This window comes from Sorex araneus, chromosome 1, assembly GCF_027595985.1.
Source record: "Sorex araneus isolate mSorAra2 chromosome 1, mSorAra2.pri, whole genome shotgun sequence".
NCBI lineage: Eukaryota > Metazoa > Chordata > Mammalia > Eulipotyphla > Soricidae > Sorex > Sorex araneus.
This window is the reverse complement of record NC_073302.1, coordinates 198,518,948-198,544,142: the sequence shown is the minus strand read 5'-3', so window position 1 is coordinate 198,544,142 and position 25,195 is coordinate 198,518,948. Positions and strand designations below refer to the sequence as shown.

Genomic DNA, 25,195 nt, shown 5'->3' with positions numbered 1-25,195 from the left:
TGTCATGGAATTCTAGACTTGGTTTTGGCTTGGAGGGAACTAAGATTTCTCCTTTTCACTTTCCTGGCTTTATTGTTGTTTTCTTTGCCCACCCCCAGGGATGCGCAGGGGCTACTCCTGGTGGTGCTCAGGGGAACGGTGTATGGTGCTGGGGACGGAACTCTGATCAGTGAGTGCAGGGCCCGGGCTCAGCCCTGGCACCATCTCTCGCCTAAGAGCCCAGCTCTCATTTTTCTGACAAACCACCAAGAGATTGGTTCACTTCGGCAATTCTGTTCTTCACGTCAAAGCCCTTCCTGCTTGACATGACAGCAGGTATGAATGTCCTGCCACAGGTAGTTCCTGCTGCTGAATGGTCCCTGGACAGTGCACATGGTTAAGGGGGTCCCCATGGCCAGTGAATGTGATTGAGGGGTCCCAGAGACAGTGCATGTGACTAAGGGGTCCCTGGTCAGTGTGCCTGGCTGAGGGGTCACCAGAGAGTGGGGAAAGGAAGAGACCCTTGGTGCTGACGTGTATGTCTAACACACAGGACTCTGCACTCCGTGAGCCAATGTTCCCACAGTTATTAAAAAAAAATAAAAAGAGAGATTTAAAAAAAACTCTTGGGTCTCTTTTTAAACATGACCAAGACTTGGCATAAACTTTCCCCCAAGCTTAAAAGCATGTTAAAGGTAAAATAAATGCATGCTCAGGAGTAGAAATCTAAAATGAAATATTTAATTAGAACTCTGATTTGCTTTAAAGACAGGTGGCATCACACAGGCTATATTACACTCTCTTTATAATTTTTTTTGACAAAAAAGATACTGTTCCTTTTACAGGGCCACTGGAATATTAATACATGTGTAATAGGATTGGAACTGAAAATCAGCTAGAGATGGAGCATTGTACATTATTGGGAAAATTACAGTTTTGTATTGTAAAAACATTGAATTTTTTTTTAACAATTTACCTACATTAATCAAAAAATTACAGCATATTTAATAATTTTACAAATTCTTCATAAAAAATATATCTCTGTACAAAAAGGTCTTTGCACCTACATCTGACAGCAGCATGTGGATGGCGGGTGGGCAGCGGGCAGTCTCCGCGGGTGCGGCCTCTTGTCCCCTTCGAAGAGCGTCATGTGGTCGCTTACAAAATATCTTACAGGAGAAAAAAATTATTGCAGCTAGCCTGAAGAAAGGCAAGGTGTCGAGAGAAGCAGCGTCTGGGGGCCCCTGGCTGCTCCCGGGGGGGCCTCGCCCTGCCCTGCCACCCCGGCCTGCGTCCTGGGCGTGTCTGCTAAGGCCGGGGCGGCTCCTGGCACATGCGGCCACGGAGGCGTCTCCAAGGGACCAACATGATGGGGCTGGCCAGGGGCGGCCTGGCTTTGCACACAGAGGAGGCGGGAACTGTGGGGGGGAGGGGGGCTCATGGACTCGGGGGCATCCCTGGACCAGCAGCTGGCCTGGGATGTGGGAGAATCGCTCGGACTCTGAGCCCTCAGCCAGGGCTGCAGACTGTAGATTTGTGTCTGTCTGTCTGTCTATGCTCGTCCACAGCTGCCCTGCCTGCCTGCCTGCCTGCCTGCCTGCCCGCCCCCAGGAACAGGGACTGTCCCCATGGGGACGCCCTTCACGGGCTCCCCGGCAGGTGTTGACGTGCAGAGACGCTCGGGGCTCCTGGAGATGGGTTCTCGCTCCTGCCGGACCCCGTCCTGGGGGCCTGCCCCCTGCAAAACACAGAGGCCCCCCCACCCCCACCAGGGAAGGGAGCAGGAAGGTGCCCCAGGCCGCACCCACCTGGCTGACTCTCACTGAGACACACCATGTGTGTGGGGGTCCTGCACTCCCCTCGGGAGAGACCCTGGCGTTCTCACCCTCGGGATCTCTGCTGAGTCCAGGCGCCTCAGGGCCCAGAACTGGGCAGGGGCCATGGAAATCAAGGCCACAGCCAGGAGGCTTCCTCTTGCCCTGCCCCGCCCCATGACATCGGGTGGCAGTGGGTGTTGGGGGGGGTGGGGGGGAGATGTGGGACCGGGGAGCGGTCGCCGAGCACGTGGCCCACGGGCACGCCCGGAAGCCGCCCTGCCGCCAAGGGGCTTCTCTCTTCCTGACTCGCCAGGCCTGTGGGATGTGAGGCTGAGATGAGGAGGTGCGTATATACAGTGGCGCGTGTGTCTAAACCCTGTGTGAATCGTTTGTTAGCAGAATCTCACTCCGTCATTCCCAACACGCTAGTGCAAAAAAATTGTGCATGGGAAACTCCGCACTCCAACAGCCGACGCCCAGGAAACAGACGGGGTGGGGGGTCCTCAAAGCTGTCAGGCCTCCGAGGACTCGGGTGGGGGGGGCGCGCGGGGCGGGCTGCAGCTTCCGGAGGGGGCGTCCTCTTCACTCTTCTCAGGTCCCGCCACGGCAGACGGCGGGGGGTCCGAGACCCAGACCAGCTTGCGCTCCCCCTGGCCAAGGACGCGGCCCCGGGGCTGGCAGGAAGGCGACACCGCCACACCCCGGCTGGCACACGGGCATCGCCGTCGCCTCTCCCGGACTCCGTCCGACGGGAGGCCTCCATCGGAGGTCTGTGTCCGTCCCGGAGGCTCTGGCGTGGAGCTGGCAGCCGCACAGAGCAGCCGGCGGGAGACGGGGAGTCCGCAAAGCCGGGAGGGGACAGTGGTTAATGGCACCAAGGAATTCCTGCTTGTCCGTCGGAGGTATGGCTATGAGTCGGGCACGCGTGGCTACACCACAGTACACACTGTGTTCAGGGTCGTGTCGAAGCGCACGGCCTTCGCCTCAGTGGGCTTTAAGTTTGTGTCATACATGGGGTTCTCGAAGGACGCCTGCCCATTGCTGCTCTCGTGCCCGGCGTAGCCGTTGTACTGCACTTTGGGTCTTGTCCTGCGAGAAACGGGGCCCATTAGAACAGCAGGGTGGGGGGTGGCCGCTACCCACCCCCGTCCATGGCAGGGCCCCGACTGGTCCTGGTTCCCGGCACAAAGCCGGCTGTTGCCCTACTCAGCCTCAGGGTCAGGGTGATGGTCAATTCTCCCCCACCCCCCGCCCAGGGCCACTGCAGAGCCTGCCAGCCTGTTGTCACACACACAACCTCACACCAGTGTACACTAAAACGACTGGCCGTGTGCAATGTGTGCGCCTCCCCTCGGAGACAGTGACTCATGGTTCCACTTCCGAACGGTGTCAAGGCAGAAGGGCCAGGGCCAGCCTGCAGTGCACCTGGGGCCTCACAGGAGCCCCCAGTTTGGGCGTCCACCCGAGGGGAACCGCTGCGAGCAGGAGCTGTGGCAACTGAGACGCTTTCTCAAGTCTCCAGAGTGTGGCCCCATTTACAAACGGGCTCCTTACACATCACAAGGGCCCAGGGTGGGCCGGAGTCGGGCCGAGGGAGAGACCAGCTCAGGCTCACCCCACCGAGCCTCCTCTCCTGTCCCGTCGCCCAGGGAATGCGGGCTGTTCCCTCATTCCCTCCTCTGGGGCCGCAGCACCAGCACACAAAAGCAATCAGAGTACGCCTGCACCGGGAGAGGACGCTGCCCGCGCAGGCGTGAACACGGCTCTGCACACGCGTGTGTCTGTATGTGTGCCTCCCTCCTTCCCTCCACCCCCGGCAGACCGGGCTGGGCAATACCTGTGTTTGTAGAGGTAAAAGGCAAACCCTGATAGGATGAGCGCGAAGAAGGGCACCAGGATGGCGGCCGCCACGGAGCCGCTGCTGGTGCCCTGGGGGTGGCCGGATGGGTCTGGGCCGCTGCTCGAGGGATCTGGAAGACACAAGGGGCACGGGAGTTGGGGATGGGGGCTGTGGCCACGCTGGGAGGGAGACGCGGTTCTGTGAGGCAAAGGGGCTGTGGCCAAAAGGCAGCAGGGGTGACTCTCAGCACCCAGGGCCGGCGGCCAGGCTGTCCCCAGCACGAGCGCCTCGTCCCTTCCCTGTTGGATTCTTTTTAAGAAGCAAATTTATTTTAGACCCTTATAAAACTGTTCGTGAGCGGGTTTCAGTCGAACAGTGTTCCAGCACCCGCCCCTCCCCCAGCGCACATTTCCCAGCACCCGTGTCCCCAGGGTCCCTCTGCCACCCCAGCTCCTCCCCCACTCCAGCCAGCCTGCCTCTAAGGCAGACGCCTCCCTCCCTCTCCTCTCCCATACTCCCTCTCTCCTCTCCCTCACTCTCCCACTCTCTCACTCTTTCCCTCTCCTCTCTCCCTGCCTTACTCTCTCTCACCCCCTTACTCCCTCACTCCTTTTCTCGCTCTCTTCTCTTGTATTAAAAAATTATTTTAATTGAATCCCTGTGAGATAGACCCTTACAAAGCCGTTCATGATTGGGCTTCAGTCACGCAGTGTTCCAACACCCATCCCTCCACCAGTGTGCATTTCCCAGCACCTAGGTTCCCTCCCATCAGCCCCAACTCCGGCCAGCCTGCCTCTACAGCAGAGACGTCTCTCCCTTATTCTCTCATTCCCTCTCTCTCTCCATTACTCCCTCTTTCTCTCACTCTCACTCTCTCCCTTATTCCCTCTCCCTCCCCTCCTCTCTCTCTCTCTCTCTCTCTCTCTCTCTCTCTCTCTCTCTCCTCTCTCATTAAACCATTTTTTTTTAAATTGAATCACTGTGAGATAGTTCCTTACAAAGCCGTTCATGATTGGGTTTCAGTCATACAGTGTTCCAACACCCATCCCTCCACCAGTGCACATTTCCCAGCACCAGGGTCCCCTGGTTCCCTCCCATCAGCCCCAACTCTGGCCAGCCTGCCCCTATGGCAGACACCGCACTCCCGCACTCCCTCTTCTCTCTCTCTCATTTTGGGCATTATGGTTTGCAATAGCTTCTATGAGCATTGTGCCCCTAACAGCATGCTGTGCCGTGGCAGCTGGTGAATTTGGTGGCTGTCACCCTGACATCTGATGAAGTAGAGGGCTTGTTTTCCTGCTCACGGCCATTTCTTGGCTCACTGCCCCTTTCTTTGGAGAAGTGGCTATTCAAATCCCCGACTGACATCTACTGGCTCAGCGTTATGGAGCCATGAGACTCTTTCCAAGTTCCGGATGTGACTTCTTTCCCAAGCTCCGCTGGCCTTGAGCGGCACCCCGCTTTGTTTGGGTGTGAGGGGGCCTCTCGGTTTTAACGGAAAAGCAGCATCCTGCTCCTTCTTGAACACTTTTTTGCCTTCGAATTGTCATTCAAACAAACTTGGTTCCCATCCAGGGTGCTAATCGCCCTCTTCTCAGTGTCTCTGCTGGCTGGAGACCGTGAAGAGCTGGTTTATTTTTAGCCACAAAATAGGTTTTGCCCACAACTTCAACTTCCGAGTGAACAGTGGCTGCTGAAGCATCACTTAAATGTGGAATTTTCTAATTAGTGCAACGGGGACTTGCTTGGGCTCCAAATGGTTCTGTGAGGCAAATGGTCCCAACAATCTGCTCGTCACCACTTGAGAATAAAGATCGCTTTTCAAGGCTGCTGTTTTGTTAGACAAAAAAAGGCAAGGGGGCAATGCCAAGGAAACCTGCCCTGGGAGGGTGAGAGCTACGCTCCATCGCTCTGGGAGCAAAATCAGTCACATCCGCACTTAGAACAGCTCAGTGCACCCGGGGCCTTCCGCCGAATTAGCAAAGGGGTGCCAGGAAGAGAAAGGACGGGGCCGGTGTAGGGCGAGAGAAGCAGCAGGGATCTGGTTTATTACCTCAAAATAGCAAACCCGGGCCAGGTCATGCTCAGCCGCTGCCGACACAGTAAAGGGTGTCCCGTAGAGGACTGAGCTGGGACGGGCTCCAGGGCTGAGGGCCAGCCTTCCTCAGCACAGGGTGGAGTTTAGTTTTGTAAATGAGGGAAGTTCTTGTTCCCTTAATAAAATACATTGCACACAGCATTTTGTGATGAATGTGACCCACTGCCTCAAATGACAAATGGACGGGATTCCACTCTGTTACCTGTGTAAGACTAAGCAATCCTCTCTGCTGTCAGTGTGAGACTCACGGATGCTCTCAGATACCTGTGTGAGACTCAGAGATGCTCTATGATACCTGTAAGACAGTCACTGATCCTCTGACACCTGAGAGTCTGATATCACAGTCTCAGCTCTGATACCTGTTTGAGACTCACAGATCTCCCAGACACCTGTGCGAGACTCACAGATCAGTTTTGATACCTGTGTCAAACTCACAGACCCACTGATACCTGTGGGAGACTCAGAATTTCTCTCTGTTACCTGTGTGAGAGACTCATAGGTCCTCTCAGCTACCTGAATGAGACACATAGGTCAGCCCAGATACCTGTGTGAGACTCAGATTATCTGTGACTCCCTCCCACGGAGAGCACTGCCCAGTCAGTGTGTGTGATGAGATATTCCTGAGGCATGAGGGCTGTGGCTCAGCATAGAACATTTATCACATACAGGTGAGACCCTGGGTTTAGGTACAAATTCCCTGACATTTTTGGGGAGAAAAGAGAAAATTTCTCTTCAGGAAACAGTTTTGGATGAGAGAATTTGCCAGTTGTACCTGTTAAGTCAAGTCATCTGTGGAGACCTAACCCCACACACTCACTTGCAGAGAACCAGCCCCTTCCTGTTGCCATGACAAGCACTTGCTCGGAAGTCTGCCTCCCCGAGCTCACCAATCACCTCCGCGTGGCCTTCTGCATTCTACTTAGATTTTCTTTGGCAATATGGCTGTCTGCTTCGTAGGGGAGCTCTGCGTTGCTTCCGTACTTGCTCTCACACTGTCTCAGCAGAGGGAGGAGGTGGTGCTCCCTCATCCACTGGCTGTAGTTGCCCTGGGTCCGCACTGCTGCCATTGGTGGCCAGTCTGACAGACTGACTGTGTGTGTCTCTCGGGCAACTGTCTCACCTTCCCGAGCCCCAGGCTCCTCACTGCTTCCTTCTCAGCAGCACAGACGCCTGGAGGCTGAAAGCGGCTCAGGAAATCACACCCAGTGAAACTTACCTTGTCTTTCCAGCTTGAATTTCCCAAAGTCTTTTCCGTTGATGTCCCCTTGGAAAGTGAACCCTCCTCGTTCAAGGCCTGATGCCACCTGATGTGGAGAAAAGGGAAGAAGCCATAAGCTGGGAAATGAGCAACGCTCACTGGGCCCTCAACCCAACAGGAGCGCTTCTCTCTTCTCAAGCCCAGACTACAGCTAAGTGGTTCTTTCCTTGCCAACTCCTTCTGATGATGCAGAGTTGAAATGGGAAATCGGACACAAGCTTCCATGGGGCCATACACTCTCTCATTTTGACCTCGGGAAAGAGAGCCAAGGCGTGTGATTCAGAAGCTCTCACTCAGACGTGGCCCCCTGTCCCCTGCAGGCTTCCGCGACCCTGAGACTGGCACTTACATAACCGTCCAGCGCCCACTCGTCATTCTCAAACTTGCTCACGAAGATATCCGCCGGGCCTTTGGTCTGGAAAGCTCTCAGGAGCAAGTGGGCCTCTTCCTTCTTATACACACCTATAGCGAGAGTGTTTTCCTTGCAGACACGCGTGGGGCAGGGTGGTTCCCTTGTGGACACGCATGGAGCGCTGCTGTCCATGGCCCCTGGGCACACACTAGCCCTGTGGTTTGCCACGTGCTGTGAGACCAGGTGTCCGGGAGAGCAGGGGTGCCGTTGGGGTTTGTAGTGTCAATTACTATTCAGGGGCTCTCAGAGGCGCTCAGGGGGCCCTGGGGCCACTCTTGGAAATCCTCAGCCCACTGGGCAGCAGTCAGTGCCGGGGATGGAGATGGGTGTCGCTTGCATCCCAAGCACCAGGGACCCCTGGGCCTGCCCTGGAGTGTGTGGCTCTGGGGCCACAGGCCGGGACCTCCCGGTGCTCTGGGCTGACTCCTGGAGGGGCTGAACCCTAGTCCACTGTGCTGGGCACCGAGAGAGCCCTACCGAAGTCCCTGCTCATCCGGGGGGCGTGTCCACCCGCCTCTGCCAACAGGGCCCGGCACCAGCTGCTGAGATTCTGCCGGCCTGCCCTGAGCTCAGGAAAGTGTGCTGTGTGACCCCATGGTGCTGGTGAGACCGTCCAGCCCCTGGGCTAGATGATGCCGCTCTTCTGTTAGCCCTGGGAATGGGCGTGAGCGAAACACACGTGTCAGGGCGCCTCCCCAGACTCGCCCCACACCAGGGGCCAGGAGTGGGCGGGGCGTGTCTGCCCCCTACCTGCCAGCGTCAGCTCCACCTGCGCTGTGTCCCTGAAGGTGGCCGTCACCTTGCCGCTCGTGGCGTTGAACCCATCCACGGTGAGCGTGGCCGGCTGCCTCTTTCCCAGGTACTCGTAGTGGCCCTTCCACACGGAGCTGAGGAAGAACACGTCCGAGGGGACTGCAGGCAAAGAGGGGTGTCAGCACACACAGGAAGGGCAGGTGAGCCCACAGCCCACATCATGGCCCCCGCCCCAAGGAGAGTGGCAGGCCCCCAGGGCTCGGGAGCTGCACCTGGCATGAGTGCCCGAGGCAGGCAGGTGCACCTGTGCCCACACACCTGTTACTTCATACCCATGCGCACACACCTGTGCACACACACCTGTGCTGCTGCCGAGGCAGGGGAAGCACACTGCCAACGTGCAGGGCCGGCCTGTCCCCTGTGTGTGCACCCCAGCATCACACGCGACCACGTCTGCTCTCACGGACAGAGGTGTTGATGCCTGCACTGTCCCCACCCCACTCCGTGACCACTCACAGGACCCGCTCTGCCTCCCGAGGCTGCGCTCCAGGGGGCAGCCTGTCTGCTCCATGGAAAGTGTCCCTGGCTGTGAGGTCGGTGGTGGCTGGCAGAGCTGGCACAGCCCGCACATGTGGCCCTAGAAGCCGGGCCAGGGACCATGGGACCATGACAAAGACTTCATTTTCTCCTAGCAAAGCACACCCAGTCCAACCCTTCCCGATATTAACATGTGTGTGTGTGTGTGTGTGTGTGTGTGTGTATGGGTTGGTGAAACCAACCCAGGATTCTGTTGCTTCTGTCTCTTCTCTGCCTCAGGCTATGCCTACAGAGTAAACAGAACCAGTCACAACCCCGGCACCCTCCGAAACATGCCTCGCTCGCCCGTGTGGCATGGCTCAGAAAGACTCAAGGGGCCTCTCCCCCACGTGCAGGGCCGAGGCATCCACACACCGGGTCTGCACCTGTCAGACTCACACTCACTCTGCAGCTCACACGGGCCCCTCTGTGACCTGGTGCCTCCGTGCACACGTGTTGTCGGGCACAGGACATGCACGCTCAGCTCCACATAGGCCCTCCCCTCTGCGATTCGGGGGGCAGGCCTGGGTGTGTTGCTAACTGGCCGGTGTGCCCGGAGGGGCAGCCTCAGCAGAGGGGCTGGTGCCAGCAGCACCTCGGCGGGGGGCTGTTGCCCACGGTGCTGCTGGCGCCAGCCCCTGGGCATGGTTGTCTCAGGCTCTGTGCCCCAGCTGCTTGGCTGGGACCCCTGCAGAGACACAGCCAGCGCATCACCCGTGGGAGAGCAGCTTGTCTGAGGGGTCATCCCCTTACAATGGCACCCCTAGACGGGGCTTTCCATCAGAGACCAGCTCACACCCTGGCTTGGGAAACTGCAGGCATGACGGCTTTCCCAGGGTTTTCTATCTCTGTGGAAAGAAGCTCGGCTGTGCCACGGCCTGGGAACGGGCCTGACCTCGCTTCGGGAAGGTGTGACCCAGACAGGGCATGACTGGGCTCAGGCGGAGACCCTACATCAGGGACGCCACAGGGGCAGGGCCGGAAGCCGCCTGTCCCCACCAGCGCCAGCCCGCGCCACACTGCAGCTGCCAGGAGGTGGGTCCGGCCGGGAGGCGGCACGTGTCAGCAGTTTATGCCCACGGCATGCCCCGTTTGCCTCCCCCGGCGGAGGAAAGGGCGGCCACCCTCTTTAGAAGGCTCTCCGTTATATCACCGCACAGCAGGAGCTGCACTTCCGCCCGCAGAGCCCCCAGTCCCCCTCGCGAGAGGACCAGGACGTGACTCCACGCGCAGACCGCGGCCGTGGCATGGCTGGCCACCTGTAAGGCCCGGCCTTTTCAGAAATCGAAACATTAAGTCGTTTATGGACCGAATGGAATCAGAACTTGGCACGTTACAGAGCCGGTCACTCTACGGACTGGAATCTAGAGCTGTTCTGTATACGAACCTGGAGTTTTAGTAACTGTTTCATTAACGTCTCTCACTCCTTTACCTACAAGTAAAAAGACAAACTGTCATTTTCAAAAGCATTAATTTGTGAATCCGTTTGAAAAAAAAAAAAGTCAAATCGGAGCGATTTTCCTTCCGGGACATCTGGGTGGGCCCTGGACACCCTCTCCGCGGAGTTGGGCACCCCGGCTTTGGGGCAGCCCACCTCGGGGGTCTGGCGGGGTGTGTTACAACAGAGAGCCTTGCAAGGAGGGGAGGGCTGGTCACTCGGGCAGACGCTGGGCGCCGCCTGGAGCAGGGCCTGAGCTCTCCCATCCCAACCACTGCTGGTCCTGGACTCAGCCCAGGACGCCCTGAGCCTCAACTGAGCCTCTGGCCCATCCCGTGGGACCTAACCCAACCACTCGTACCGGACGCCGAGTTTTCATTTGTGTTTAAGTGAGTCTCCTGTCACAGGCAGAGAGGCATGAGGGAGGCTTTTCCAGGGTCCTGATCCGGGATGTGTCCTGGGCCCTGGGCATAGACCTCCTGCCCTCGGCCTTGTCCCTTTTTGCTCACTCTGAGCCCGAGCATGTGGGGGGCCAAGGGGGGAAGGCCCAGCGGTCCGACTGCCTCCCTTCTGCCCTGGTTCCCACGCTCATCCACGGACAGTCTTGAGAGGGGGAAAGAGGCTCTTCCTGGAGAATTGCTTTGACGCGGTGGAAAATCAGAAGCAATATAAAATATAGAAGGAACAGTTCCCCCTCCCCCACTGCTGGGTGTGTGCTGGGGTCTCAGGACCCGTGGAGAGCTGTGCCTGCTCGTGGCCACCCACCTCGATGAAAAGAAATCTCTCAAAAGTGGTTCGGAAGTATTTCCCTATTTCCCTTGCAGCACCGGGCAGGCTGTGGGTTTTCTTTGGCATAAGTGGGGCGGGCAGAGAGGCTGTCTCTATGGGGCTGGCCTCGCCTTGCATCTATGTCTCAGGCACACACACGTGCATGCACACACACACACACACGCACACGCACAGGCACACGCAGAGGCTCCCAGAAGCAGCCCTAGCGCACACTGCCAGGATACACAGCACAGGGGGCGGTTGTGCCAGACTCATGCCCACAGGCAGCAGTGCTCTGCCTTGCGCCCGTGTGCTTGGCAGAGCGGTGACTTACTTTTGCAGACAGGGGATTTCCCTGTCCACCTCATGTCTGCTTTGCAGGTCCTATGTTCAGACCCTCCGGCCAGGAAGAAGCCGGGGTGGCAGGAGTAGACCAGGGTGTAGCCGAAGGCGGGCAGGTCAATAGCCCGCACGTCCACGTGAGCTGGAGTCTCCGGCTGCCTGCAGGCGTGGGCTGTAGGGAAATGTCTCCATCAGGGACCTGTGGGCTGAGGCCCTGGTGACCTTTCACCTAACGATGGGACTCCCCTGGGTTCAGCTGCGGCGCCCCCTCTCCTGTGTGCTCAGCATGTAGGGGTCATGTCCAGAGGTCCAGACTGGCCACCCCAGCTTTGAGATAAGCACACCGCCGCTCATCAACCACTAAGGTAAGTGAGCGTGACCTGCTGCCACGTTCCAGCTCAAGTCGCCCGCCGTAAGCGTGAGGATGCAGCCTGAGACGGTCTGATTTTATTTTTAAACCTTTTATTTTTTAATTTTCTATTTTTTTGTGTGTTTTGGGTCACACCTGGCAATGTTCAGGGGATTAAATACTCCTGGCTCTGCACTCAGGAATTACTCCTGGCGGTGCTCAGGGGACCATATGGGATGCTGGCAATAGAACCCGGGTCGGCCGCATGCAAGGCAAACGCCCTCCCTGTGGTGCTATCGCTTCAGCCCCAAGATGGTTTTGCATTCAGCAAAAAGAAGGGCTGCAGCCAGATGTGTGTCCGAGAGAAGGTGTGTGTCCAAGACTGAGCGGAACCATCAGAGACCAAGCGCCTCTAAAGGCAGAACTTAGGAGAAAATTAAATGGGAGGCCCAACACTCATAACCTCTCATTCTCTATTAAATCTGTACATATATCAAATAAACGGATTGGTTGAGTGGTATATAATATATAGAATAAAACTGTGAGTGGTTTCAAGCACTATATTTTGCCCTTCAGTTAAATTTCACCACCATAGCTGTCTCTAGCAAGTGCACGCGCGCACACACACGAATGTGTATGTTTATCTGTGCTATGCCTGGACCTAAATATATATACATGCCTGTGTAAACGGCACAACCTGGCCCCTGGCCCCACCTGACCAGGGAGCTGAGGGTGGGTCGGGCCACTCCTGGGGCCTATGCCTACTTAGGCAGCCACTGGGGCGGTCGGGTGAGGAAGCGAGGCAGAAAACCAGATGCCTAAGGCTCCCGGTACATTCCCCCCCCCCACCCCAGTCCCCCCGTCCCCTGAGGTCCTCCCCCCAGGGCCCCTCAAGCCAGCCCGTGGGCACTCACGGATGCACTCCGCAGGCAGCCCGCTCCAGGTCAGGTTGGCCAGGCACGTGCGTGTGGTGGAGCCCTGGACATGGTAGCCCTTGCGGCACCTGAAGAACACAGTGCTGCCCACCTGGGCGGGCACAGGGGACATCAGCACCAGCCCTGCCCTCTCCCTGCCTTCTCCCTGTCCTCTCCCTGCTCTATCAGCATCTCCTGAGACACAGTGACCTGATCCCTGTGCCAGACTCACCCCCACACGGCCTGTGCTGTCTCACCCCTGCACGTCCCTGAGTTAGACTCACTCCTGCACAGCCCTGTGCTGGACTCACCCCTGCGTGTCCTTGAGTTAGATTCACCCCTGCATGGCCCTGTGTTGGGCTTACCCCATGCACAGCGCTGAGTTAGACTCACCCCTGCACGGCCCTGTGCTGGATTCACCCCTGCACGTCTCTTGCTGGACTTACCCCTGCATGGTCCTGAGTTAGATTCACCCCTGCATGGCCCTGTGTTGAACTCTCCCCTGCATGTCCCTTGCTGGACTCACCCCAGCACATCTTGTGCTGAACTTACCCTTGCACAGTCCTGAGTTAGATTCACCCCTGCATGGCCCTGAGTTAGACTCACCTCTGCTTGTCCCTGTGCAGTCTAATTCCTGCATGTCCCTTGCTGTCCCACCCCTGCGTGTCCCTGTGCTGGACCCCTTATGTGGCGCACCCTAACATTCCTTACAGGCACAGGGCATGGGCCAGGCAGCGGCTCTTGCTGCTCTACGACCTGGGTCTGGCGCTGTAGGCCTGCTCAGGGCCTGCTCACTGTGGGCTTCCCTGAGCCCCGAGAGGACTGGGTGCTGCCCGTGGCGGCTGTGTCAACCCAGCCCGCGGGTGACATATCCCAGAAACCCCAACTGAGCCGGGAGGATGGCGACAGGCCCAGAAGCTGGCCAGGCCAGGCCCCGACCCCAGGTACCACCTAACCACTGACCTCATAGCCCCTCGAGCTGTTCTGTATCCCAAAGTGTGGGGTTCCCGGGTCCGGGCAGGCGTTGTGAGCGGGATCTGCAGGGGAGGGAAAGAGGGGTTAGTTAGTGCGGGAACACCAGCGCCTGCCTTGAGCGGTCGGCCAGAGCTGAGGCCTGTTGACAGACGTGCAGGGGCTCTGCTGAAAGGGAAAGATGAAAGGAAACTGCCATTTCCATCTTCCTCCAGACGTCGTCGGATTTGGTCTTTGGTGCTTTATCGGTCTCCAAATCGCTCCGTCTGCTAGTTCCTGTATCAGAACAAGCACACTCTTTCCCAGAGCTGGGTCTAATTTCCTCCCGCTGCCCTGGCTCGCCATGTGGTTAATGATATACTATCTCCAATAATTATCTATTAGGAGCTTCAGATTTTTAAGGATTCAATTTACGGTCATCATCTGGTCATTCGTGATATTATTATTCCAAGTTTCACGAGTTAATTTTGTTCCAGACTTCCAGATGAGAAATAAATTTCATGCTTTGAAACTGGTACCCAAGGTGGGCCCCTGGGGACAGACATGGGAGAATCAAGGGCAAGAGGACTACACTGGCTGTGCCCAGTGGCTAGCGGGAGGCAGACCAGAGCCTTGTAAAGAAACCTCGCTTGCAGTGAAAGGAAACTTCTCACAGGGCATCTTACTGTGCGTGACACTCCGTGTCCACACCTGCTGACCCTCAGTGCCCACACCCCACTGGTCCTAGCATCCAAACCCCACTGTCCCTCAGTGCCCACCCCTGCTGGCCTTCAGTGCCCACTGCGGGCGGGAGGGAGAGCCCTGTGCAGGCAGGGCCTGGCAGCCCAGGCCCTCTGGCACCTACCGATGCAGGCGGGCTGCACGCCGCTCCAGGTGCCGTCGGCCTGGCAGATCCTCCGGGCGGAGCCCACCAGCAGGAAGGGGGCCTTGCACTGGAAGGACACCTCGGACCTGTAGGTGAACGTGGCCCCGCTGAGCCGACCCTCGCTGGGGGTGCCGGGGTCTCCGCAGAACACAGCTGAGAGGACGGGAGAATGGGGTCAGCACGGGCAGCCCCCTGTGAGCCCCCGCATCCCCCACCCCGGGCAGGGCTGCGGCGGCCGAGGCACGCAGGTACTCACGCAGGCACTGCGGGGGGTCCCCGCGCCACACACCGTGGCCCTCGCAGGACAGGATGGCCGCATGGGACAGCTGGAAGCCGGGCACGCAGCGGTAGCTGATGCTGGCGCCCCAGCGGAAGTCAGTGCCCTCCACGGTGCCCTGGGAGACGGCGGGGGGCGGCCCGCACAGCACGGCTGCATCCAAGGACAGGGGTGTCGGAGAGGGTCCCTGCGCCCGCACCCCTGAGCCAGCCTGGGTGGGGCCCATCACACGGGCCCACCCAGCACTGTGGCTTCCAGGGGCCCTCCCCGGGGTCAGCGGCCAATGCCTCCTCAGCCGCAGCTGGCAGCCTGGCCCACCCCAGGCTCCCCCGAGCTTCCTCCCTTACGAGCAGCGGTGTCGGTTTCAGGCGACCCAGAGGCTCAGGACCCCCCTGCTGACCGAGCTTCCAAAGGTGTGACCTTCAGCAGGCCCCAGATGTGCCCACCCAGCTCCCCTGCCCTCTGCGTGCCCAGGAGGGTCCGCCATGTGGCCCCTGCTCTCCGCCCAGCCCCTCCCTTTCTCCCCTCCCTGCATGGCTCACTCGGGCTGTTCCTGGAACCCATTTCACAGAGCCCCCAGCTGGCCCCGCTCTCCCCATCGCCGCCCCGATGGTGCCCCAGCCTCTCCCTTGCGTGGGTGGGACTTGAGGATCAGGCTCCCCCCCAGCCCCACCTCTGAGCTCGTTCACAGCTGGGCCTGTCCACTGCCCTGGGCACCATGCCCAGGCGCCCAACATCCCCCTGTGTTCTGAGCCCTGCCCTGACTCTGCCCTTCCCGAGACGCCTCTTCCTGCCCCTGAGGCGGAGACCAGGAGCATGAGCATGAGTGCTCTGTGCTGTGTTCCAAGCCACCCCCTCCCTCCTACACCCCTCCCCCCCGCAGCCGCAGCCCAGCCCAGCCTCACCTCTGCAGCGGGGCTTGCTGTGGTTCCAGGTCCCGTCTTTGGTGCAGCGGAGCGCGGGGGCGCCAGCGGGCTCCATCAGGAAGCCGGGGTTGCACTGGTAACTCACAGTCTTGTTGAAGGTGAAGTCAGTCCCGAACTGGAGGCCATTGGCCAGGCCTCCCGGGTCCCCACAGCTGATGACTGTGCAGTGGATGCCAGACAGAGAGACACAGAAGGATCACAGCTTGAATCCTGCCAGCTGTGCCTCGCGCCTCGTTCCTGCACTGCTGGTCACTGGGTCTGAAGGGTCCTTGGACTCGACACTGAGCGGACGGGTGCTCGGGGCTGCACTTGCCCTTGGGCCGGGAGCATGTTAGTGCCAGCCCAGGGTTGGAGGGTGCTCTGTAGTCCTGAGCCCCGTGGCTCACGCCCTGCTCCCCCCAGACTCTAGCAGGCCCATGGTGGGCACAGCTTGTCATTTACTAATTTGGACCCTGGCAAAATGCACATCCCGAGCAAGATCCTAGAGAGAAATCTGTGAGTGTCGCTCCACGGAGCGTAGGGCAGACCCCACCTTGTCTCTCCCCTCTGGGGGGCCCACGAGGGGAGCTAGGCTCACCCGTGCAGTCAGGGGCAGTGCCGGTCCAGGTGCCGTTGGCTGTACAGTGGCGTGTGGTCAGCCCTGCGGTGTGGTAGCCCTCCCAGCAGGCGTAGACCACGGAGCTGGAGAAGAGGGTGCCGTCGCTACTCACGATCCTGCCGTTGGTGGGTGTGCCCGGGTTCCCACAGGACACCGCTGTGGGGGACAGGACAGTCACTGACCCGAGTAGGGGAGCGGGTGGTGGACAGGCAGGCACCGCATCTAGGAGCCACACAGGGCAGAGCTCCCGGCCGCACACATGCTGTTTCAAACGGATGAGACGATTACCTGAGAGCTGGAGTGCCAACACCTGGCTTCTGGGTGTCCAGAGCACTGACAGGAGCAGATAAAATAGCTGCCACGATTTTAAGGGGGCTCTGGACCTTACCACGAGCCCCTCTACCCGCCTCCCCAAGCACCTGCTGTTTTTAAAACTTTATTTTTCAATTTCATTTTGGGGCCACGCGGGGCTGTGCCCAGGGCTTCCTCCTGGCTCTGTGCCCAGGGACCACTCTTGGCAGGGCCCGGGAATCATGTGTGGTGCTAGGGATCCAACCTGGGCTGGCAGCATGGAAGGCGAATGCCTCGCCCCCGTCCTATGGCTCTGGCCTGTTTGTAAATCTGGGCTCCAGGTGGCACTTCAGCCTCCAGCCTTGCTGGCTCAGAGGAAGGGCCTGCTCAGGCGTCCAGGGCTGGCTACACTAGGGAATGCCCCAGAGGGTCTCTGAGCTATGGACAGGCACACCTGTGCTGCAAGGCAGCGCTGGCATCTGTGCCCCATGGCCTGTGTGCTGAGCTTCGGGACACAGGGCAGAGAAAAGTTCAGCCACTGTTGGGATCTCAGGGTGAGGCACTAGAACAAGGAATCCCATCTGCTCTGTGGCCCTCCCTGATTCTCAGCACCAATACTGTCCTTCCAGGGCCTCCTCTGCCACCCACAAATCATCATGTCCAGCAGCAGAACTGGAAGAAGGACCCTGGAACGGGTCTAATAACAAGAACATCAGGCAACCATTTCTAGCAATGAGCCAAAACTTTTCTGTTTGCTTTGGCCTGAGATGTAGCCTTGAGAAGAAGGGCACTTTTAATTTTCATTTAAAATAAGGTAGAAAATATGGCAAGTTTTAGAAGAGACAGAATTGAGGGCAAGGCACTGGCCTGGGTCTGAAGACCCTCAAGACCATATATGGTCCCTGGAGCACTGCTAGTGGTCACTCCTGGGCACAGAGTGACCAGGTCACTCCTCATCCACACCCCATGGGAGGAGCCTTGGCTCAGACCATGCCCTCCATGGGAGGAGTCAAGCAAGTCTGACTCAGACCACACCCTTTGTGGGAGGAGCCTGAATCAGACCATGCCCTCAGTGGGAGGAGCCTGGCTCAGTCCACACCCTCCATGGGAGGAGCCTGACTCAGACCATGCTGTCCATGGGAGGAGCCAGGCAAGTCTGACTCAGACCACGCCCTCTGTGGGAGGAGCCTGAATCAGACCATGCCCTCAGTGGGAGGAGCCTGGCTCAGACCACACCCCACATGTGAGGAGCCTGGCTCAGACCACGCCCTCTGCAGGAGGAGCCTAGCTCAGACCACACCCTTCCTCCTACACCACTTGCAGCTTCCTGGTTGGCATTTGAGAGAAGATAAATTGACCAAGAAGAAACAGATAATATCCAAGGCTGTCTAAACTCACATATCCTCTGAGGGCTGTAATGTGAATTGTAAACATGGTATCAAATAGGTCTTTATATGAATGTATAATGTTTTACCATATAAGAAGACCATCAGCAAAGCACAAGAAATTAGACTTCAATTCACTACAAGAAGTAGAAGACTATTTTAACTGAAAGTTATAGAAGTATACTTTTTTTTTTTAAGTTCCTTTGGCTCATGGAATGCCTTTTGGGAAAATTTTCCCCTTTAACTTGATTTATAGTCAGATGGTACTATAATGATTGTGACACACTTTGTTTTCGAGAGCAGCCCTGTTCAGCAGAGTGCATTTTAGGACTGATACTAACTTGATCCAAATAATTTTGGACTGGAATTGTTCTTGTACAAGTCATGTAGATTGAAAGATTTCAAGTCCTAACCTGAGTATGTCAAACTGCAAAAGGGGTCTACTGCGGGGGACTGCTCCAGCCGCTGGGGGTGTAGCACAACTTGAGCAAAGTGAACAGCAAACAGCACCGTGAGGAGCCCCAGAGTGGGAAGGGGCTGCTATTTCCACAGGCACCAATATCATGCTGCATTGCTTGAATAAAATGTCAGACTTAATTACAATTTCATGCGAAAGAAAACTAAGAATTGTCAAACTAAAACCAACAAAGTGTTTCTATTCCAGCACCTTTCTAAGGTATATAATATATATTGATTTAAAAGTTATGTTGGTGAGTTTTATTAAAAGACCAACACAAGAGCAATATGTGAGTGAACACGATGGAAATATAAATTCTTTGCTAAGATTTTTAAGAAGATATTTCTTCCATAATTTGTGAACTCCTCCATCGTTCTACAGCTTATTGAAATAGCCCACTGGAAATCCATAAGGCGATTAGATTCAGGGGAGATGATTCTGGTTAGGGCACCAACTAGATGCCATGGCTAACCTTATTGGAAATTAAAAAACCTATGCTCTCAGAGTCCTCATTCTTTTAGAAGTCCGAGTGTGTTAAGATGCTGTATGAGATACTGAGAGACTCTGCCACATACTCTTTCCTCTCAGCCTGTGGGGGCAGTTATTTCAGTTGCTGCTCTGACCCAAGGCTTATGCTTGTGTTGCTCTGAGCTCTGCGGGCTCGGTAACTGCATCACGTTGTGGATGAGTGTTGGGACTATGATTCCTCTAGCTGATGCAGGACTTCCCATTGGCTGTGCCTCTCGGGAGCCTGGCACCAGGGTGCACTGAGAGCACTGAGAGAGGAGAGTCACCAAGTCATGACCACGATGGGTATTTTGGTTCATGGTGGTTGTACGTGCTTCTTTGAGTTGATGGGGGAGCACACTCAGAAACAGTTCACCTGGGTCCTTCAACATTTCTGCTAGGTGCTCTGGCTGATCAGGGCCGCGGTCAGCCCTAATGTCCCTAGTACGTTAGGGGAAGGTTTAGATGGGGCATGGGTGAGATCGATCCCAACTCTGAGGTACTTAACACAGAAGTTCTGCTTTGGGGAGAGATGTTTTCATATTTAAATCTTTACAAGAGGGAATGAACTGAAGACAATGAATCATGATGTGTTTCCACCAGTAAAAATGGGATGGCCATGCAGGCTCAGAGGCAGGGGACACTGGCCATTCTGACTGACCTGGGAGGGTCAACCGGTCTAAGCTATGACCTACACCCACTCAATTGTGTCAGGTGATTTGCTGTGAAGATTTACCTTGAATTCTCTTAATATTTAGATATCTAGATCTTCACATCTAAAGTCCATCTACATATATATATATACATATATATATATATATACCATATATGCTCTAGGTAACCCCAGAGCCAGGATGGGGCCATATGCATGCAAATATGCAGCTGGGGAATGACATGTGCACATCACACACATGGACACTTGGCTATCTTCTTTGCATATACTCTCCTACTATGTAGCTTGATGTAGATCATGTACAGCTGCAATTGTACTGTATTATCTTTAGATGCAGATACATAGATTATAGATACAAGGAGGGATGGCAGGACCAGAAAACAAAGATCCAGGAAGCTTAATACACATTTCTGATAATGGGCAATGTAGAATAACATTGGTTCATCCTTTCTCCCTTGCTCAGGGAGCTTAGGTTTCTTGGGTTACACCCATCACAGTGTTTGAAGGCACAAGCATTCCTCTGTGTTTGTCTTTAACTGCTCCTCTGTGCTCTGCTTCCCCTATCTGTTAATCACCCATATCTCCAAATCAGACCCTGTGACTTAATAAGGTCAGATCCTTCTAAGGACACTGGATTTTGTATATGTAAGTGAAATAATTCTTTTCTCATTCCCTTATGTCCTTTGCATAGTTACTTTAGAGAAATGTCCTTTTTGTATAGACACAGGAAGACAGTTAATGCTATGCTTTAATAACTTGGGAGTTAATAGACTCTGAATAATATTTAGTCCTAGGCATCTGTCATATTTACTCGACTTAAGCCTCAGTTGCCCTTAGTTCCTAGTACCCCAAAGGCAGAGTCCCGATGAAGGGATTAGATGGGACCAGGGCAAGCTTTAAGCTACCCTGGCATTGAAATGGGAGAGGCCAAGTACCATAAGACTTATAATAAGAGCATGGTCATGACAAATTCTGTCATGACCCAAAGAGAAGTGACTGGACAAGGACCCTGCAGGGGTTAGGAAGGACTAATCTGGCCTGAGGGCTGTAGTGTAGGATATATAGTGAGATGTCTCCAGGAGACCCACCCTTTAAGCTTAATATAGTTCTTACTGTGTCCATATAAAATGACTAGAAAGATTATTGAGAAGTAGAACTAAGATGACTATTTAAATGTATATGGACTAAGGAAAGGAGAAATACATCCCTAGATGAAATTCTGTCCTTGGGCAGATCTCCTAGCAGGATGAGATCTTTGTCTCAGAAGAAGCTTCCCCAGAAGGAAGGGCTTTGCGTGTGTTGACTGTGCTACCTCACCAGTGTGTATTTGCTACCCCAACTTCCCGCGGTTTGGGGGCTGAGCCTTACCCTCACACGCAGGTTGCAGCCCTGACCAGGAGCCATTGTGCAGGCATGTCCGCTCCGCAGAGCCCCGCAGCTGGTAGCCCACCTCACAGGAGAAGCGCAGAAGGCTCTTGACCTTGAACTCGTCTCCAAGCCGAGAACCATGTGCCGGGGTTCCGGGGTCCCCGCAGAACCCAGGGTTGTTTCCTGGTGGATAGAAACACAGTTGACTCAATGTGGCCAGATGTTTAAGACACGGCTGCCGTGTTCAAGGACAACGGAAAGAAATTCAACCTGTATTGAACACGGGCTATAGTGCTGTAGCATTCCAGCAACCTGTAATAAAGATTTTCTTTAATTGCAAAACATGGAAGATGCTTGAGAAATTGTTTCTGTGTAACAGAGAACAGTCTATTGAAACAAGGTCATGATAGGGACTGACGTGATTGGAAAGAGACAGTGCTGAGTATGGTGTAGGCAGGACTGCTTCCTGGAAGGCAGGTGTAGAGAGTCAAGGAGAACTGGGTTAAGGTATCGTGGAAATGCAGAAAAAATACACAAAAAATTTAAAGAGTCTTCACTTTCTTATTTTTTTAATTTATTAATTAATTAATTAATTTATTTTTGCTTTGTTTTGGGTAACACCCGGCGATGCACAGGGGTCACTCCTGGCTCTGCACTCAGGAATTACCCCTGGCGGTGCTCAGGGGACCATATGGGATGCTGGGAATAGAACCCAGGTCGGCCGCGTACAAGGCAAACGCCCTACCTGCTGTGCTATCACTCTAGCCCCTAGGCTTCACTTTCTTAAATATTACAGAGCTTCTGATTCATTGTGTTTTATCTAAGAAATATTTGCTTTGATATCACATTCGTTCCTACAAGAAAAGTATCATAAGACAATTTTTCAAAGAAGACCAATATATTTATTGATTCTAGAGTCAGAAAAGAAAAACATGGAAAATTGAGAAGGAAGCACAGCACAGGAATTCAAAGTAAATGGACAAACACAAGGCAAGTCCCTTCCCTGCTGGCGAAATATGGAGTGCTGGGACGGCCAGTAAAGGTCTGGAAAGGACAAGGACAGGAGGGCGGGGGCCATGGGGGCACAAAAGTGGGGCTGGTGGCAAGGCCGGGGATGATGGGAGCATGGTGATGCCATGATGATCCGAGTAGTATGACTCGAATCCGAGTGAGGATGGATGTGGTGATCTGAAGATGGTGCTGGTGATGTGCTGGTGATGCTATTGGGATGATGGCTAAGGGAATGGCGATGAAAGTGATGGTGGTGAAGAAGTGATGGTGAGGACAGTGGTGGTGATGACAGTGGTAGTGATGATGGTAATGGTCCCGATGATGCTGGTCCTGATGATGCTGGTGGTGATGGTGAATGGTGATTGGATGGTGACGGTCCTGATAATGGTGGTGGTGATGGTGATGATGTGATGATAATAAGGAATTGTGGTGCTGACCATGGGAGGCCTCTGTCGTGGCAACGGTGTGGATACAATACTGTGGTATTGATGGTGTTGGCTGTGAAGACGATGGCGCAGCCACAGGTTAATGATGCTAATGGGATTGCGGGGATGTCAGTGCCATGATGATAACGATGGTACGTGATGGTGCAATTAGCATAACGAGGATCTTAATGGTGCAGCGGTAGTGTAACGAGGAGGAGGAGGAGGAGGTGTAACAGTGGCACCTTGGGCTGAACAGGAAATAACCCTTTCAAACCTCCGCCCCACACAGCGCTGAAACCCCGGTGGGCACTCACCAGCACAGTGGGGCAGAGCCCCGCTCCAGTGGCTGTTCTCCTGGCAGACTCTGGTGCTGTTTCCTACCAGGCTCCGGCTCCCTTTGCACGAGTAGTGGACCACGGCCTCATAGGTGAACACTTCCCCAGTCAGGATGGCATCAGCAGGAACCCCGGGGTGCCCACACGAGATCCCTTAAGGAGAGACCGAAAAGCAGAAGAACATTCTCACCGCACTGCTTGGTGCAGGTGAAACCCCCACGTAGGCCCGGACTCATTCGCTCCCGAAGCCGGTCCGTCCTTTACTCCACGTTCCCGTGCTCTTTCTCCCGTCGTGCGCTTCGGACCCATCATCTGCTCCCAAACCCTCCCTCCAAAGGCCAATTCTGGAACCCAGGTCAGTGTCGGGCAGGGAAGAGGCTCTCCTGCCTGTTCTGTCGCAACCAGAGTTAACCCACACACACACTGTCCGCATGGAAACAGCTCGCTGGCCCCCGAGACGCATCCCAGCCCTGGGCCGCACCTGGGGCAGGGCTCCCACGGAATCTTGGCAGCAGCCCCTCTGGGGGCCAAAGCTGAGACAAGAGCCCTCGCTGTCCCCCGGCTGCCAAGGAAGCCCAAGGTGCCAGTGCACAGAGGGAAGCAGCTAAGAGACCCAGAGACCCCCCACCCCCAGCACCCCAGTCCCTGTGCTGAGTCCTCTCGTTAATGACACCTGGAACCAGCACGGGTGGGGCAATGGCCTGAGAGTCGGACCCTGTCGTTAGAGTGGGAAGAATGCAGAGCCCCTAAAACCCACACACACCAACACAGGGGCTCGTGGGCACTCAGCCTCGGTTGAATTCTGGGCGGGGCTGCCACAGTGACTCCTACAAACACAAGCGTTCTCAGTCCTTGGTGTGCCCAGTACAGAATTATACACTGATGAAAAGACAAAATGAGACACTGTGAAAGCATCAACCAGGGTCTTCTGGCAGCACCACTGAGATTTCCTGGGAAGAGGCTGAGGGGGTGGCAGAGAAAGGTGGGCCTGTGGTGAGACAGCGACAGTTGGCAGGGGTGGTTGGCAATGGAAGGCAGCGTGTCGGAAGGGTGGAAAGAGACGACTGTGCGGCGTGGCCGCAGGAAGCGCGGGGCCCCACTTACTCAGACACTTGGGGCGAGAGCGGTCCCACAGGCCCTTGGCCGTGCAGGTGAGCACTGAGGAGCCCAGCAGGTAAAAGCCCTTCTTGCAGTGGTACATGACGCTCGTGCCATACTCGAAGTTCTCAGGGACATTCTGCTGGCCATGGCGAACGGCGTTCTCCACGAAGCCTGGGTCCGAGCAGTTCACGACTGGGGGAGGGGGAGAGAGAGAGAGAGAGGGAAAGTGGGAGGGAGAGGGAGAGAGAGGGAGGGGAGAGTGGAGAGAAAGTGGGAGGGAGAGGGAGAGAGGGGGAGGGGAGAGAGAGAGGAGAGAGGGGGAAAGTGGGAGGGAGAGGGAGAGGAGAGAGGAGAGAGAGAGGAGGGAGGAGAGAGAAGGAAGGTGGGAGGGAGAAGGAGAGAGGGGGAGGGGAGGGAGAGAGGAGAGAGAGAGGGAGGGAAAGTGGGAAGGAGAGGGAGAGAGAGAGGGAGGGAGGAGAGAGAGAGGGAAAGTGGGAGGGAGAGAGAGAGGGAGGGAAAGTGGGAAGGAGAGGGAGAGAGAGAGGGAGGGAGGAGAGAGAGAGGGAAAGTGGGAGGCAGAGGGAGGGAGGGAGGAGAGAGAGAGAGTGAGAGCACTGGAGTGAGGCTCACAGAAACCCTGTGGCTGGGGCCAGCTCCTCACATCTCGGGAATCCGCGTGGGGGTGACTCTTTTGGAAAAGCAACTCTGGAGTGTCATAGGAAGTGGAAGGTGGAGCTGACACATGGAATGTTCTGTCCACCCTGTGCCACTGTGGGGTCCTCGGGTGAGGAGCCACCAGCTATGACAGGCGTGACCGGAGAGCAGATGCCTTCACAGGCCAGAAACAAACACCAACTGTCCCCACAGGAGCTTGAGGGACAATGCGGGGAAGGAGCATGCAGGGAGAGACTCGGGCGGGGCCCGCCCACGTGTGAAGGACGAGGAGAGAGAAGGCCTGGGTAAGTCCAAGTGATGAACTGCAGAGGACTCACACACCAGTGCTCTGTCACTGATGACCAACTCAGCAAAGGCAAGTCCTAGCCAGGCTCCCGGCTGGTTGTCCTGCTCCCAGGAACCTGCTCGCCTCTGGGGGCTGTTGGGCCTTGAAAGTCACCCAGTGCCCAGAGAGGCCCCAGACAACACCCAGACCAGGTGAGCCCGTAGGGTCTTTCCTGACACTGAGGGATCCCAGGCAGAGCCGAATCCAAAACCCATCTTCTCGGCTAGCTGGTGGATCCCAGTGGTGTTCTAGCTGCACTGGCCAAACGGAACTCGGTGGAGACATCTGAACTGGCAAATCGGATCGTGCCGGGCATGCAGAGGCTCCCGGACAAACGCTCCTGCCCAGGCACGGGGGCGGCTCAGCTCCGCCACGTCTGATGTGGATAAAGGGGACATTCTTCACAGAACGTCTCGGGAGGCTGCCCGGGGCGGGTGCGTGGGCCCCGGGCTGGGCACAT

General features: G+C 56.0%; 1 protein-coding gene across 2 annotated transcripts in view; it reads right to left on the bottom strand.

The window, feature by feature from the left end:
* Positions 1–698: 698 nt before the first annotated feature.
* The window catches only part of CSMD1 (CUB and Sushi multiple domains 1), a 980,559-nt gene continuing 956,062 nt past the window's right edge, over positions 699–25,195 (bottom strand). The window contains exons 55-70 of one of the 2 annotated variants that reach the window (XM_055136180.1): positions 23,739–23,927; positions 22,614–22,787; positions 20,864–21,046; positions 16,162–16,338; positions 15,564–15,743; positions 14,638–14,811; positions 14,361–14,534; positions 13,508–13,581; positions 12,545–12,656; positions 11,274–11,453; positions 10,121–10,165; positions 8,155–8,316; positions 7,342–7,454; positions 6,951–7,038; positions 3,634–3,766; positions 699–2,885 (exon numbers count right to left, since the gene is read on the bottom strand). In XM_055136180.1, the coding sequence (XP_054992155.1) occupies positions 2,726–2,885; positions 3,634–3,766; positions 6,951–7,038; positions 7,342–7,454; positions 8,155–8,316; positions 10,121–10,165; positions 11,274–11,453; positions 12,545–12,656; positions 13,508–13,581; positions 14,361–14,534; positions 14,638–14,811; positions 15,564–15,743; positions 16,162–16,338; positions 20,864–21,046; positions 22,614–22,787; positions 23,739–23,927 (2,318 nt within the window). In that variant the 3' untranslated portion in view covers positions 699–2,725. The remainder of the gene's footprint in view (positions 2,886–3,633; positions 3,767–6,950; positions 7,039–7,341; positions 7,455–8,154; positions 8,317–10,120; positions 10,166–11,273; positions 11,454–12,544; positions 12,657–13,507; positions 13,582–14,360; positions 14,535–14,637; positions 14,812–15,563; positions 15,744–16,161; positions 16,339–20,863; positions 21,047–22,613; positions 22,788–23,738; positions 23,928–25,195) is intronic. The other variant, XM_055136183.1, reaches the window with a different exon arrangement.